The sequence below is a fragment of the Drosophila bipectinata genome, chromosome 2L (genome assembly GCF_030179905.1).
Source record: "Drosophila bipectinata strain 14024-0381.07 chromosome 2L, DbipHiC1v2, whole genome shotgun sequence".
Lineage (NCBI taxonomy): Eukaryota > Metazoa > Arthropoda > Insecta > Diptera > Drosophilidae > Drosophila > Drosophila bipectinata.
Window position 1 is genome coordinate 20177559 of NC_091736.1, and position 13692 is coordinate 20191250.

The window sequence follows — 13692 nt, forward strand, 5'->3', positions numbered from 1 at the left end:
CGTATCAGAGTGACACAGAGAGAGAGAAAGTGGGAGAGATAGGGGGAAGATTTGCCAAAAACGTTAGCTTTTTATGTTTTCAGGGGTTTCAATGGGGGGACTGACTGGCTAAGCTATTCAAGGCTAAGCTACCCTAAGATCCCTAATACTCCCTAACAAATAATAATAACTCACGAGGGGGTTTTGCATTTTAAAAAATATATAATTTGATATTTTAATTAAATCTTTATAATAGTATATAGTAGTATGTAGGATAATTTTATAAGCTTAAACACGGGTCATGTAATCTCTGTTATTTGAGTAGTGACGGCAGTTTGCAGTTTGGCAAGAAGCCACCGGTCCCGGGAGAAGGAGATCGGTGGCAGTGTCAAACGGAAGACGCCGGGGTGGCTGCTTTGGCTTTGATCTAGTCCTAGATTGGCTTAACTTAAGTGTTAAGGGTACGGCATCCTAAATCTCTAGCTTGGCATCGTCCGGCGTGCCGCGATGTATTAACAACTTGATGCGCTCATTACGTGCGGTTATTTTCGAATGCAGATTTTTGACACGTTCCCGGCATGCCTATTGTTTATACATTGGTTTGGTTTCATATATGGTGCATGTTTTTAAGAGAGAGTTGTTCGAATGTTTGGCATGAGGGCAGGTATTGAATATATATTGTATATATATAAAGAAGAAATACAAAAGATGTCAGCATATATATATTGAGATTCGTTTATGGTAATTTAGAGACAGCGAGCACATTATACGCCATGGGAAGGATACAATACAAGCGACCATTAACCATGTTCGGTATTTCGTTTTATATAGAAGAAGTAAGCAGTACCCATGTAGGTTTATTCATGTGTGTGAGTTAGGGATTGGTTGTTAAATGGGGGGTGTTACATCGGATTAGTCACAGGTTTGTAAGTAGCACAGCAGGCAAGCGAGCAAAGCCCAGAGACAAGTTTAATAACAATTAGTAGAGAATAATGTTTGTGTTTAATTATTTGCAAGATTTTGTCAATTTTTTTCAGCGCAACGACACCAGGATTTTGTTTGTTTTTTATATAGTCAACAAAAGTTACGTAGAGAAAAGATAAAGAGAAATACAATTGTCAAAATAAAATTCAAAATGAAATTAAAACCGTAACCATAATTAAAATATTACCGACTTTCGCTATTACTATATTTGGAAGATAGAAGAGTTTTAAAGAGAAAGAGAGCTGCTGGTGAAGAATGTTTGCATGGCTAAGCTGTCTAAACCAAATCAAAATAAAAATAAATAAAATAATGTTTTTCAAATGTCTAAGCCAAAGCTCAATGTATAATTGTGCTTCAAATGTGACGATTTTCGATGCAATGTGATGAGAGGTGAGATGGTATCTTTCCACAACTGTACTGTGTGTGTGTGAGGTCAGTGAAGGTACATTGTTCAAAATAAGTTCTCATAGCAAGAGCTGCCCCCAATCAACAAAGATTAGCTACAATCCCAAAATTCGAATCGAATGCTAAGTTGCCACTTACCGCCTCATTGCAGTTCGCAATGTAAACTTAAAATTTAGTATTAAATCTAAAATTTATTTAGAATACTAGGGAATGCTAGGCCACCTGCCTCATTATACATTCGCTTTGTTTATAAGCAAAAAAAAAAAAACAAAAAAAAAACATAGAAAACGCTTAAGTCTAAAAATACGCAGAGTGACTGTCTGGAGGAAGAATTCGCTTTTCTTTTCTGGGTGGGCTAACCCTGACAACAAGAACTTATTTTTGTTTTATGGTTTTTTTGCTTCGTAGATGGCTATATATTTCGGGCCTCGGCACGTGACAATTGGTAATGATGAGAACCATAAGCTTAGCTATCAATGAGGTATAGTTTTGTGGGTATTTTTAATGAGAGTACGATACGGTAGCATGAGGCATGAAAATGAGAGCTGCACGGCTGGTAAATGAGAGACGAATGATGTTCCAACATAAGGAGGCACAATAATGAGATGTGTATGGTAAATGTTGATTTATGTGTGCTTATGTGCAGTATGTAATGGTATCAAACGAATCCGAAAATAAAAACGTAATATAATTTTGGCGCAAAAGAAAATAACAAAGAAAAAAAAGATAATACGAAATAGTTGTTTTGAAAAAATAATAAAATAAATTAAAGACGCAGCCACCGTGCAACTTTTTTCTTCGGACCTACCCGCACACACTTAAGCGCAAGGGGAAAACGATTTCAAAGATTAATCAAGTAGTATTCCAAGAATTAAGTATTGAATATTCGGGTTGAAGGTTAATAACTTCTTTGGTTGTTCTGTCAACTGTTTCTTTCATAGCAATGACGTTACGTTCATAGCAATGACAAAATGAGATCAATTTCAGGGGTAAGGATAACTGACGTTACTATTGAGATCCTGGCAATATCTGTGATACCTAAACTGAGTAACTAGCTGGTTTGCTAATCGGGTCTACTAAATCTCTTCTAAAGAAGAACGGGACGGTACGTACCTGTTGCTCGGCTAATGCTCGCTCGCGATCGTGCGGCAAGTACGTGGGCGCCATCACCAGGCGCAGCTGCTGCTCCTCCTGGATGATGCGCTGGCGCAGGGTCTGCATCTGCTGCTGGTAGACGTCGATCTGGGCCAGCGTCTGCTCGAGGCTGTGCGACTTGGCCTTGACCAACTCGCCCAAGCCGTCGAGCACGCGCACCAGATCGTCTACATTTTCGCTCAGGCGCGGATCACCGCCCATGCCGTTGCGGAAATGAACCTGCGAATGGGATCGTAAGCGGAAATTAGGAATGCCTTGGGCCATACTCACCTCCAGTTTCTCAATAGACAGTCTCAGTTTCGTTTTCTGCACATTAATGTCGGCCAGGGTCTTCTCACAGAAGCCGAGCTGATCGCGCAGCGGTTTCTTCTGCTGCTGGGCGGAGTCCAGGCTCTGCTTCGTCTTTTCGTGCCAGGCGCGTATATCCTTAATCTTGCGTTCACATTGATCCCACTCTTCGCAGGCCTCTTGCAGCAGAGAGTTCTGTGGATGAAGAAGTACAAACAAAAAACAGATATGATCCCCCTGTTTGGATTCCCTCAACCCAAAACACTTTACCCTCTCCAGCAGCACCGCTTCCACGGTAATCTTCGCATCCTCGGCTTCCTGCAGTTTGTCCTTGAGATCGCCTACAGTCGTCACCTGGCCGATGTGCTCCAGCTCCTTATCCATCTCGCTCAGATGCTTCACAATCGGTTTCACACTCTTCACAGCCGTAACATAGTCATTCAGTTTGTTGCGCGCCTCTGGCAGGGTGCGCAGTTCAATCGTCTGATCGATGAAGGTACGCTTCTCCGCCGCCCACGACATGACAATCTGGTAGAGGTTCATGAACCTCGTCCACGCGTCCAGACTATCACCCACCGCCTGCTTCTTCTCGTCCAGCCAGCCTCGGACCTGGGCCAGGGAGGCGGCTAGCTGATCGATGGTTGTCTGCACCAGCGTCTTCTCCTCGCTGTTGCGACAATTCTCGATGATCAGCTGACCGTTGGTCTTGACCAGCGTGAAGCGTTCGTAGATGGCGGTGATTTCATGGTTGATGCGCTGCAGCAGCTCCTTCATCTGCGTAGGCGTCAGGCTGCGTTCCTGCACCTGAACCTCCGCCTGAAGCAGCCAGCGCTGAATCTCGTCCACACCGGCCACATATTCGGTGCGAACGGTCTTCGCGCGCTTGAAATCCTTCTCTTTGGTCTCCATGGTCACCTGGACTCGTTCGGCCAGTAGCTCGAGGGCCGTAAACTCCTGGGCAATGTCGTTCGGCAGCTGGTTCTGCTTGGCCTGGTAGAGGGCCGTGGTCTGGGACACCAGTGACTTGCTCTCTTCGGCGGCCTGCTGCACCTGGCTGTTGAGGGTGATCAGAAGCTGTTCGGTCTGGGCGATGTGCTCGTCGTAGACGTGAACCGATTGCAGTTGCTCGTGCAGAGCGTTAAGCTTGTCCTGCAGCTGCGAGATGCGACGGAAGACTTGCTCGATCTCCTCGAGATCCTTGCTAACCTGTTGCTCCTTTTCGCGTAGAGTGTCGTTCAATCTGCAAAAGAGAGATGGTCAGTTAGAAGGGCGTTCGGGCTGTATGACTTGGAACTGGCAATAGTATGTATTCGGGACAGTGTGAAAACCACGCGGTTTCTTGCTGGTATAGATGGGATTTTGGTTCGGTCCACACAAAGATCTATAGATCTCTTTAGATAAATGGGGCCTGAAAAAGTTATTCCTCGGAAAATGCTGAAGTTTTCGGTATTCTTTAGATGCGCATATATAATCGAGATATATATGTGTCTATATGTATAATATCCACTGGGCTTTGGCCTCGAGGCTGCGAAGATTTCCGTGAAAATTAATGCTGCCGTCTGGCTACAAGAGAGTTTTCTAAATGAATTGCCTCGAGCACATTTTCTTGAGGCCGAGCAATTTTTCGAACACGATTTTCGAACCAGATATTCGTACATTGCTCATAATTCGAAATCGCCTTGAGCCCATTGAGAGGCAAGGAGAGACCAAGAGAGCGCCCAAAAGTTTTGACTTAAAAGCCGCCAAAATAAAAATAAAATTAAAATAAATTCCCTGCTACTGTTTGGACACGCACCACTCTTGGTATATCTTGTTTTTGGTTATTGCTTTAGCTTGTGTGTATTTATACCGGCGGCGCATGTTTAATTTTGTATTCCCCCATTTATTTATGCTTTATTCTTTTCAGTTTTGGCCTCAGACGGGCTGACGTCACCGGACTGAAATCAGGATGCAGTCAGCAGAAAGAATCAATGAGTAATAATGATTCCATTTGAGATTTAATTCCAACACATGGCGCAGCACACGCATTACGTATACGCCGTGTGGGACCATGGGTGAGACATGTTCCATTACCACCAACAAGTGTTCGCCTTCGGCAGCTGCACTTGGCATGGAATGACAGATTCGTTAATGGAACGTTTGTTGCCCTTTACAGCCGCCGAGGACTGATGAACTAAAATGCGGCCCGAAGATGAGGCCAAGTCAACACACACTTGGCCCGCTTCCAACTGCCCGAGAAATCGGCTGAAAACATTTTCTGTTTTAATTGTTAAAGGCGGGCCAAGGAAGACGAAAATCTGGCATGGGGCATCGGGCATCGGGCATCAGGCAACGGAAATACTCGAATTCAACACTATAAACTAGCCAGAATTATTTCGGCGTCATTTTTCGCAGCCAACAAATATCGAACAGCGAGTTCCCAATGTTGTTTGGGTTTTAGAATTGCCAATGCCCGGCCACGAAAAAGAAAATTATTTTTCCGCCGCCGGCTATTTTCAGTCGGCTGCCATTTTGTACAAATTAACGATTTAAATTTAGTGCGCGGCTCTAATTTAAATGGCAAAATATGTTAGAAATGCCGCGGCGAGTGAGTGAAAGTGAAAGGCAGGCAACGAGCGGCGCGTGTTCGACGAATAAAAACAAAAAATATTATTTGATTTACTAGAAACGTTTGCCGAAAAAACATTTGCGAGAAATAGTTTGATCAATTATGGGGACAGGAATGTAATCAGGCCTCGATAAGCATTCGCGCCCGGCTATTTTTGTCGCCTTGACTACGTCATCGTTTAAAGTAGAAACGCGTGCGAATCTAATTCTCTTTCTCTCTATTTCTCCGCCTCTCGCCAAAAACAACAACGTCGCGCACCTGACGACCCTGGCAGGTTTACGAGTACCAGGGGCCGGAGACCGGAGACCGACCGGTGAGCTTATTGTTGCGGTTTGCCTACTTAGCATAGCCTGCTACGAGGGCTCTGGCTAAGCGATGACTTAATCACGTCTTGGAAATTTCTATTCTGCCATATTTTGGCTATTTTTTTGTTGTTGGCTGAAGTACACAAACAATCACCTCTTGCTTTTGACGACTTTAACCACAAGTGCGTAAGTGGCGGGCAATTAGGTATAATTTTTAATTGCTGCTCAGTCTTCTGTCTGCGATATTATACTCGTCGTTTGTTGGCGACAAACGTCCCACCTCCTTGGCCCGGAGGCAGAAGTGTGCTCAACTTTTGGAGCTCCCGAGCTCACTGCTTGAATTTCCTTCGAATTTCGGGAAATTCAAGCAGCAGCCACTACGGAAATAAATTTTATTCTGGAACTGTTGGTTATTTCTGCTCGTTACGTATACGCCTGGTAATCCACAAAGCGGCGTTCGAAACTTTAACATGAAATTAGAAGAAATGGAGAAGGAAGGTATTTCGATTAGGAGCCATTATTAGCCCAGAAGAAAGCCAATGTCTATACATCTCTGTCGTTTGAAGGCGCCTTTCCACAATATTCCTCTCTTCTCGTCTTCGTGTGCGTTTGCTGCTTCTCTGGCTATACTACTTCTTAGTTAATTAATTTGATTTAAAAATATGCGTATATGTATTGCGGTCGCTTCGTTCGTTTGCATTTTAGTTTCCAGCCATCCAGTTTGAGAAACACGTCCGCTTGCAACTAACTCTAAATAAAATCTGAACCAAAATACATTCTCAACGCTCGCAGCGCACGCAAAAATTGCCAAAAAGTTTTCTGTTTCGCTGCTTCGGCTTTCGTCGGCTGTCGATCGTGACTCGTTAACAGAGACGGAAATAAAAGAATCCCAAACTCACCACACGACATACCACAACTCACACACACACACACCCATCCAGGGGGGTACCCCTGCTGAATGCTTATTACTGCTGAATGCGCTTGGCATTGAAATTGGCCGAAAGTATCGAGCTCTGCTTGGCAAATTAATAAAATATGGGCCGCAAAAAAATGGCACATTTCCAGAGAAAATACATAAACAAACGCAGGGCCCCCGTTCCTGATAACGGCCTAATACTCATGTGCCGGTCTAGATAAGAAAGCCGGCTACAAAGTATTCATAAAGGGGGGAAAAAGAAAGCATGTGAGTCGGAAGAGCCGATCGTGGTGAGTGGCGCTAACAGACCTCTGTTAGGGGCTTAACAGTGTCAAAGCCAGCGGCAAAAACAAACTTATAATTACGCGATTACCTCATTTGGGCAAAAAGTTTTTATTATTATTTGTTGTCAGTCTTTGATTTTCTCTCTTTGATATACAAATTGACAAATGCAAATGCATAATCCCAGCAAAGATTCATTTTAGCTTGAATATTTATGTTTTCTGTTAGCTTTTTTGAAAAACTTAAAGCCGTGAATGAAAAAATGAATCAGCCATAGTTCAATTATCATTCCATTCAAATGAGTTTGCACACTTGATTTCTTTTTATTTTAGCCGTTTCTCAGCGATGAAGTCACCCAAGTCAGGCAACAAATTTCAATTTTCACTTGTGCCATTTTATTTACTCTTTTTTTTATGATTTTTTTTGGCATTTGTTTACATTTTGCCAGCCTCGCTTCTCGTATTTGTTCTCGAGTGCTTTTTGGCACGTATATCTCCAAGTAGAATCAGAATATCCCTCGGGGCAGCAAATATATATAATATTTGCTAATGAAGTTAATTATTGCTATCTTTTGGATACACAAATCGTTAAAAATAAATTATTAAATCCCACAAAATGCAAAAAGCTTACGCAATATCTAATGTCTGAGCTGATTAGTCTCCGCGACAGTCGAAAAAATGTATTTTTATATCAAGTGTGTAAATGCATTAACATTTCACGACGCATTTAAAGGATATATAATATATCTCTATTCTGACTATATAATTATCGATGACATGCTGCCGGGGGGTGTATTAGATCATTCTTTTCGGCCCGATGATGGCATAGTTTATTTGTTCAGTTTTGGACAGCCACATTCGAATAAGAAAACAATTAGAGAAATGGGTATATATTTGGAAAAAGATTGTTTTATTGAAAAATTTGGAGTGAAAAAGTGATGGTTTTATTTGGTAGACTAATTGGCCGGCCAAAGTGAAAAATATCCTATACAATGTTTGTATGGGAATAAAGAAAACGGCATGGCATAGCAGCAGTCAAAACATTTAAGCCTTTTTGAAAATTTACGCACATAGCGGCTAGATGCTCAAGAAAAATTATAAGAACAGCTGCTGATCTCGTTTTTCAAACAGACCGGTGTGAATGCTGTCAGGAAGTCAAGAAAATGTGTATAAAAATAAAACAAAAAGACAATGCTAACAAAAATACAACAGCAGACAGATATACGAGGGAGAAAGGGGCCATAGATCGCACCAAAAATTGTGTCAGTGAGAAAGGCCAAGGGGAGAAATGTCTGGGCGGTGTTTATGTGATCGGCAGGTGTGGTGAGTTCTGCGGCTGGTCAACATTCCGGAATGTTGCCAGCAACATGTTGCCAGCCATGGGCACGTGATGACAGCAACAACCGATTTGGCCAAGAAAAACAAAAAGAATCAGTGGCCGCCGCTAATGAATTGGCATATTGGCACAGTTTCGTGGTTGTTCTAGCGCCAGGCAACAAAAGAATTAATGGCAAGCATTTCCGTAAAAGCACGCCGAAAGAATTCTTCGATTGCGGGCGGGTTCTTATCAAGGCACCAGCGCGGGAAGCGCCGAACAAGTATATATTACATACTACGGCCCCGATAAGACTGAAGCTTTGGCATAGTTGTATCAAAAAAGGGGTAACCCCATGACTAAAAAGAAATTGTTGGAATACGGATAAGTAAAAATAATAATAGCTAGAAGGGCATTTTTTAGGCTATTACAATTCCCAAAACTAGATATTAAAGTTACTGTTTTGGGAAATGGAGACCCAAAGAGTGAAGCTGAAAACTATAAGCCTCGGCTTACGTAATGCCAGCAACAACGGAGCGTAACAGTTGGTCTGACGTCAGTTTTGTTGGGCAACACAACAATAATAATAAGATGGCATTTTTAGGGCTGAACAAGTCAAGCCACTTGGGCAAAGGTTGAAAGACCCTATAGAACAAAAAATTTCTCTTTTAGACAATATCTTAAAAAAGCCATGAGTTCAAGAAGATATACCTTATATTATTATTTCATATATTATTAGTGTTTTCTTCACTCTATATAAGAGGATACAAAACATCTATGTGATCACTCATTGGGTATCCAACTGTAACCAGTTGAATTCCCTCAATTGACATTAATTTTCATTAGGCAACAAGTTTGGCAGCTCTATCTATAGATACGTATAATGTATGCAAGCCAATTCAATTTCCGGAATTAAATGTTTCGATCATAGCCTTTGTTTGCGTTTTGTTTGGGTTTTGGGTTTGTGTTTTTATATATTTTTTGTGGATCATGTCACGCATAGTTTAACACACTGTACATACATATGTAGTTGGTAGGGTCTGAAAATGAGTACTCACTTGGCTTGTTGTTCAACTAACTTATCCACTTTGGCCTGTATGGCCTCCGCCGAGGGTTTGTGTACTTCCCCAAGGAATGTGAGGATGGATTTAGAGAGCGCCTCGATTTCTTTATGTGATGATTTAAGTTGATTTGATTCTTCACGCAGTTCCTGTAAAGTGGGTAAGAATATTAGTGTTATTGGTTTAACTAATTGAATTGCTCTGTTTCGTTTCCCTATTTTCAATATTTAATTTCCAGTTTCGGCAAGGTCACTATTGATAAATGAAAATAAAAGTTGTTGACTGGACCTGACAACTTTTGGAGCTTGAGGTTAGACGATCGAGAAAATGATATAATCAGAAACCACCATAAATAAAATTTATAGTCTCATGTGGAGAGACAGAATAAAAACCTTTACTTTGTTTTTATTTTTTGTTTATCTTCGTACAGTTTTCGGGTTTCTATCTATGTATGACAACATCGTTAGTTAGATATGGCCAGACCCGGCTTTTATGGCCAGAAATCGCTTCAATTGAAATTAACGATTTGAAAGCCCGCCGCCATAGTTGAGGTGGGCCAGGTTTTTGTTAGTAACTGTGTACGTGCTATTTATAGTTGTCAGATTGTAAACAAACGTCGGGCTATTATCGCCTTTAACAATGATCTCACTCGACGAAAAATCATTCAAACAACTACTGATAACTCGATGAAAATACTGTACTAAATCTAGTAAACACTGCTACCTTGAGTGTAAAAACATTACATTAAAATACGGTTTTGGAAAAGCTCTTCTGTGATTTGTGGGTCATCAATCATGGGGTGTCTAAAATAATAACAAAAACCCAAAGAAACCGAAAGTTAGAATGGGTTGGTTCTCTAGTTTGCTACTGCTGATTATTGTGATTTAATGGCATTCCGTGTTAATCATTCACGGCACATCATTAAGCCGAATATTTGGACATGCCTCGCCTCTCCCCGGCTACTTTGTAGCTTTTATCAAGCTCCGGTTTGGAAGAGCCACAAAGAGCGAAACTAAGAGAGCACAAGCTCCGGTCGAAAACGTGACCATGAACTTGATGTCGGCGTGTTAGATGGATATATATGTATCCGACTATTGTATCTGTGTTTTCGTGCCAAAATGCATGGGTATAGGTGCAGATATTCGACGAGCATAAGCCCCCAAGGAAGGGCGGCTGTGGCTACAACAAAACTAAATGAATGAATGGGTCCAGAAACAACTATGGATTACACAAACAAAAATGTTTGAACTTGAATTTTAATTTTGGGTAATAAATATTAACGATTCAACTGACATTTTGTTACAAAAGAACCTACAGAGATGCCTAATCTTAATATGGCCCAGCGATGACCTCAAACATCGTAGGTGTTACAGCACTCACCTGAATGGCATTCTTTGTATCTTCCAAATGACGTCGGGATCTTACAGTTGGGTCGACATTGCGGAACTTATCCTCCAAGCGACCAAGAGCCTTTTCCCAGCCGTGCAGGCTGTTCTCGAATCCGTCCCAGTGCTCGGCCAACTGCTGCAGGTTGTCCCTTCGCTGCTCCAAGCTGTGTACCAGATCCTGCCACGAACGGTTCAGGCCAGCGTTGTCCTGCTCAATCAGCTGTCGGTTGCGGGCGTCTGCCTGACGGATGAGCGCCTGAGCCTGCTGGTTGACTAGTGATAGGTCGCTGCTCTGGCTCTGCAATTTTGAAACAACAAGGCGGTTTTAGTTCGATGCTGCGAATTGACTCTCTTAGAAACACCGATTCCTGAATCGCGATTTATGAATTGTATAATTATGTTATTGGTTGTTAGTATTGTGTTAAGCTGCCTTTTCTGTCCCGTTTGTAGAGCTTAGAGTTGTAGATTAGGGTCCTGCAATATGTGTGACCTGTTCGAACTTTGACATATGGGTGGCTACGGGAGTAAACAGTCGAAAGCTGCTTTATTCGTATAAAAATCTTATAGATTTTTCACATAAACACACACACACTCACACGCACCTCACTTTAGCCTTCCTTCGTTGGCTCTTCTTGTTTTGTTGTTTTTTTTTGATATTGGTCTTTTATAGATTGAAATGGCCGATGACGTTAGCCGTTTCAATATTGATGTCTATCTGGCTTTTAGCTCGATTTTATTTGCTACTTTGTTTCTGTCGCTTCCTTTCTTCAGTTATTCAATTTCAATTTGCGCCTTGGTTCGAGCACATGGCATTCCTTATTGGTATGGCGAACGAAACGAGTAATTCAAATTTAACAAAGCTATTCACAGAAACAAAAATAACAATATTTCTTCTCGGTTGTCTGTCTGCTCTCTTTCTATATACATATATACAAATGTATATATTCTCTACGTATATGCCGCGAATCGCGAATACAAAACAACCGCACAGATAAACGTCTCAACTAGAAGTGAACTCGAAAAACCCAACAGCCCCACAAGGCAAATAAGCACGAGTTAGAATCTCCCGAGACCCGAATCTCGCTCTTTTTCCGGCTAAGAGAATCGAAAAAGAGACCAAAAAGCCGGTCAGCATTGGGGCAAGCACGTTTTTTGGGTGGGCGTGGGCGTTGAGAGGCGAATGGCATAAGTTGGGCTTCGCATATACGTACATACATAAATATGTACATATCACGCATACGCCACCGTGAACACGTCACTCGTCCTCTCTCTCGGAAGCTTTGAAACCTTGGCTAATTGTTTCTCCAGCCGGCTTGCCCTACAAACTACCAACAACAACCAATCAGCTGGGTACGAGGAATAAATGAAAATGCTGGTAATATTTCAGAGACAAAAAAAGAGAATCAAAGGAAAACCGCCAAGGGCCTGTACTCTTAAAGCTCGCTCAACTGTAAAGTTATATTGCATGTGTTTGTAGCTGCTATACCTAAAAAATTAAAGACCAGGGCTAACAATAAAAAAAATTGAATATATATTTGGTGCCAAGAAGTCTATAAAAAAACTATAAATTAGAAAATATATTAAACTTCTGGTTTACTAGAAAGGAGCCTTTTAAAATCGGTTCTTAAAATAAACCTAAGTAGGAATATTTATTAAAATAATTCATATAAAAATCCATATGAATGTCTAATTCATATTATTTTATTTACTGTATATTTTTTTAAATTTTTATTTTAATCATTTTCATTACTGACAATATTAACTTCAAAAAGCATCTTCATTTAAATAAATAATAAATTCAAAAACTATCCCAAGCTGCTTCTCGTTATCCCTGGTAAAAACTGGTTGCTTGATATACTGTTGCCACTTCTGCTGATGATGTCATAATCTTAATTCGTTCCGCAGCCGCACTAACAACAACAACAGCTGTTTTTTCTTGAGTCTCTGAGCATAAATTGGAGCCATGCCTCGAATAATCAAGCCGCATGTTTGACAGGCTGGAAGATAAGCGCGCTGCCAATACAGCGACAACTAGTAGGTTAAGAGTTTAATGAGTTTTCAAGGTAAAAGCTTACGAAAGTAAACAAATGGGCACAACGTGTTCGATAAAGACTATCAATTCGATGAAAAAAGAGAGACAGATTTTTGAAAGAGAAAGCCACGCAAGAGACTCTCAGATGCAACTGAAAGTTAGTGAGTGCTTTAAAGAGTGTTTTGTTGTTTTTGCCGGCCGGCACAATAAAATGGGAGCCGGCGAACCGAATGCATTTAAGCCGTGTGCTCTCCATGACATGGCTTTTTAGTCTTGTTTGTATGTTTAGGTGTATACTATGCGTATGTGGCACATCCTTGTGCAATATGTCACTTTTGGAAAACAGGTCTTTCGACCACATATTTAAACGCACGCCATATGCAGGCCAACAGTTGAATGTGTCTTCCATACAAGACTAAACAGCAAACATAGATATGGTCATATACATAAATATCTATATATGTATATATATGGTGTATATTTTTATATAACTAATTTTGTTCAATTCATTGAAAATTTAAGGTTGTTTAAAATCTAATTGGAAAAAAACTATTTTTTTTTTTACGTATACGTAATATACGTCTAGTACTTAAATTGGTAGTCCAAAATTCAAGTAAATTAGTTCAAACCAAAAATTAAAATTTTATTAAAAATTAAAAAAATTTTAATAAATATGATCATTTATAAATAGGTTTAGTTCGTGTTTAATTTTTAATCATTTATAAAATCCAACGGTCAGATTACACTGCGTATACGTAATAAGTCAAAGCTAATTCTGAAATAAGAAAGCATTTATGTTTATGTTTAATGTTTCATTTTTTTACTAAGCAATTTATTTGAATTTTTATTTATTTATTTTTTTTTTTGAATTTTTTTTATTTGAATAAGAAAGCAGTTATGTTTATGTTTAATGTTTCAATGTTTCAATTTTTTATTAAGCAATTTATTTGAATTTTTATTTAAATTGTTCTTTCT

At 40.5% G+C, this 13692-nt stretch overlaps 1 protein-coding gene across 18 annotated transcripts in view; it reads right to left on the bottom strand.

Annotated features, from left to right (window-relative positions):
• The window catches only part of Msp300 (Muscle-specific protein 300 kDa), a 109064-nt gene that overhangs the window by 50293 nt on the left and 45079 nt on the right, over positions 1 to 13692 (bottom strand). For 17 of the 18 annotated variants that reach the window (XM_017244158.3, XM_017244157.3, XM_017244151.3 and 14 more), the window contains 5 exons: positions 10678 to 10983; positions 9295 to 9446; positions 3082 to 4051; positions 2794 to 3006; positions 2482 to 2742 (listed from right to left, as the gene is read on the bottom strand). In XM_017244158.3, the coding sequence (XP_017099647.2) occupies positions 2482 to 2742; positions 2794 to 3006; positions 3082 to 4051; positions 9295 to 9446; positions 10678 to 10983 (1902 nt within the window). Of the gene's footprint in view, positions 1 to 138; positions 562 to 2481; positions 2743 to 2793; positions 3007 to 3081; positions 4052 to 9294; positions 9447 to 10677; positions 10984 to 13692 lie in introns of those variants that run through there. The other variant, XM_017244153.3, reaches the window with a different exon arrangement.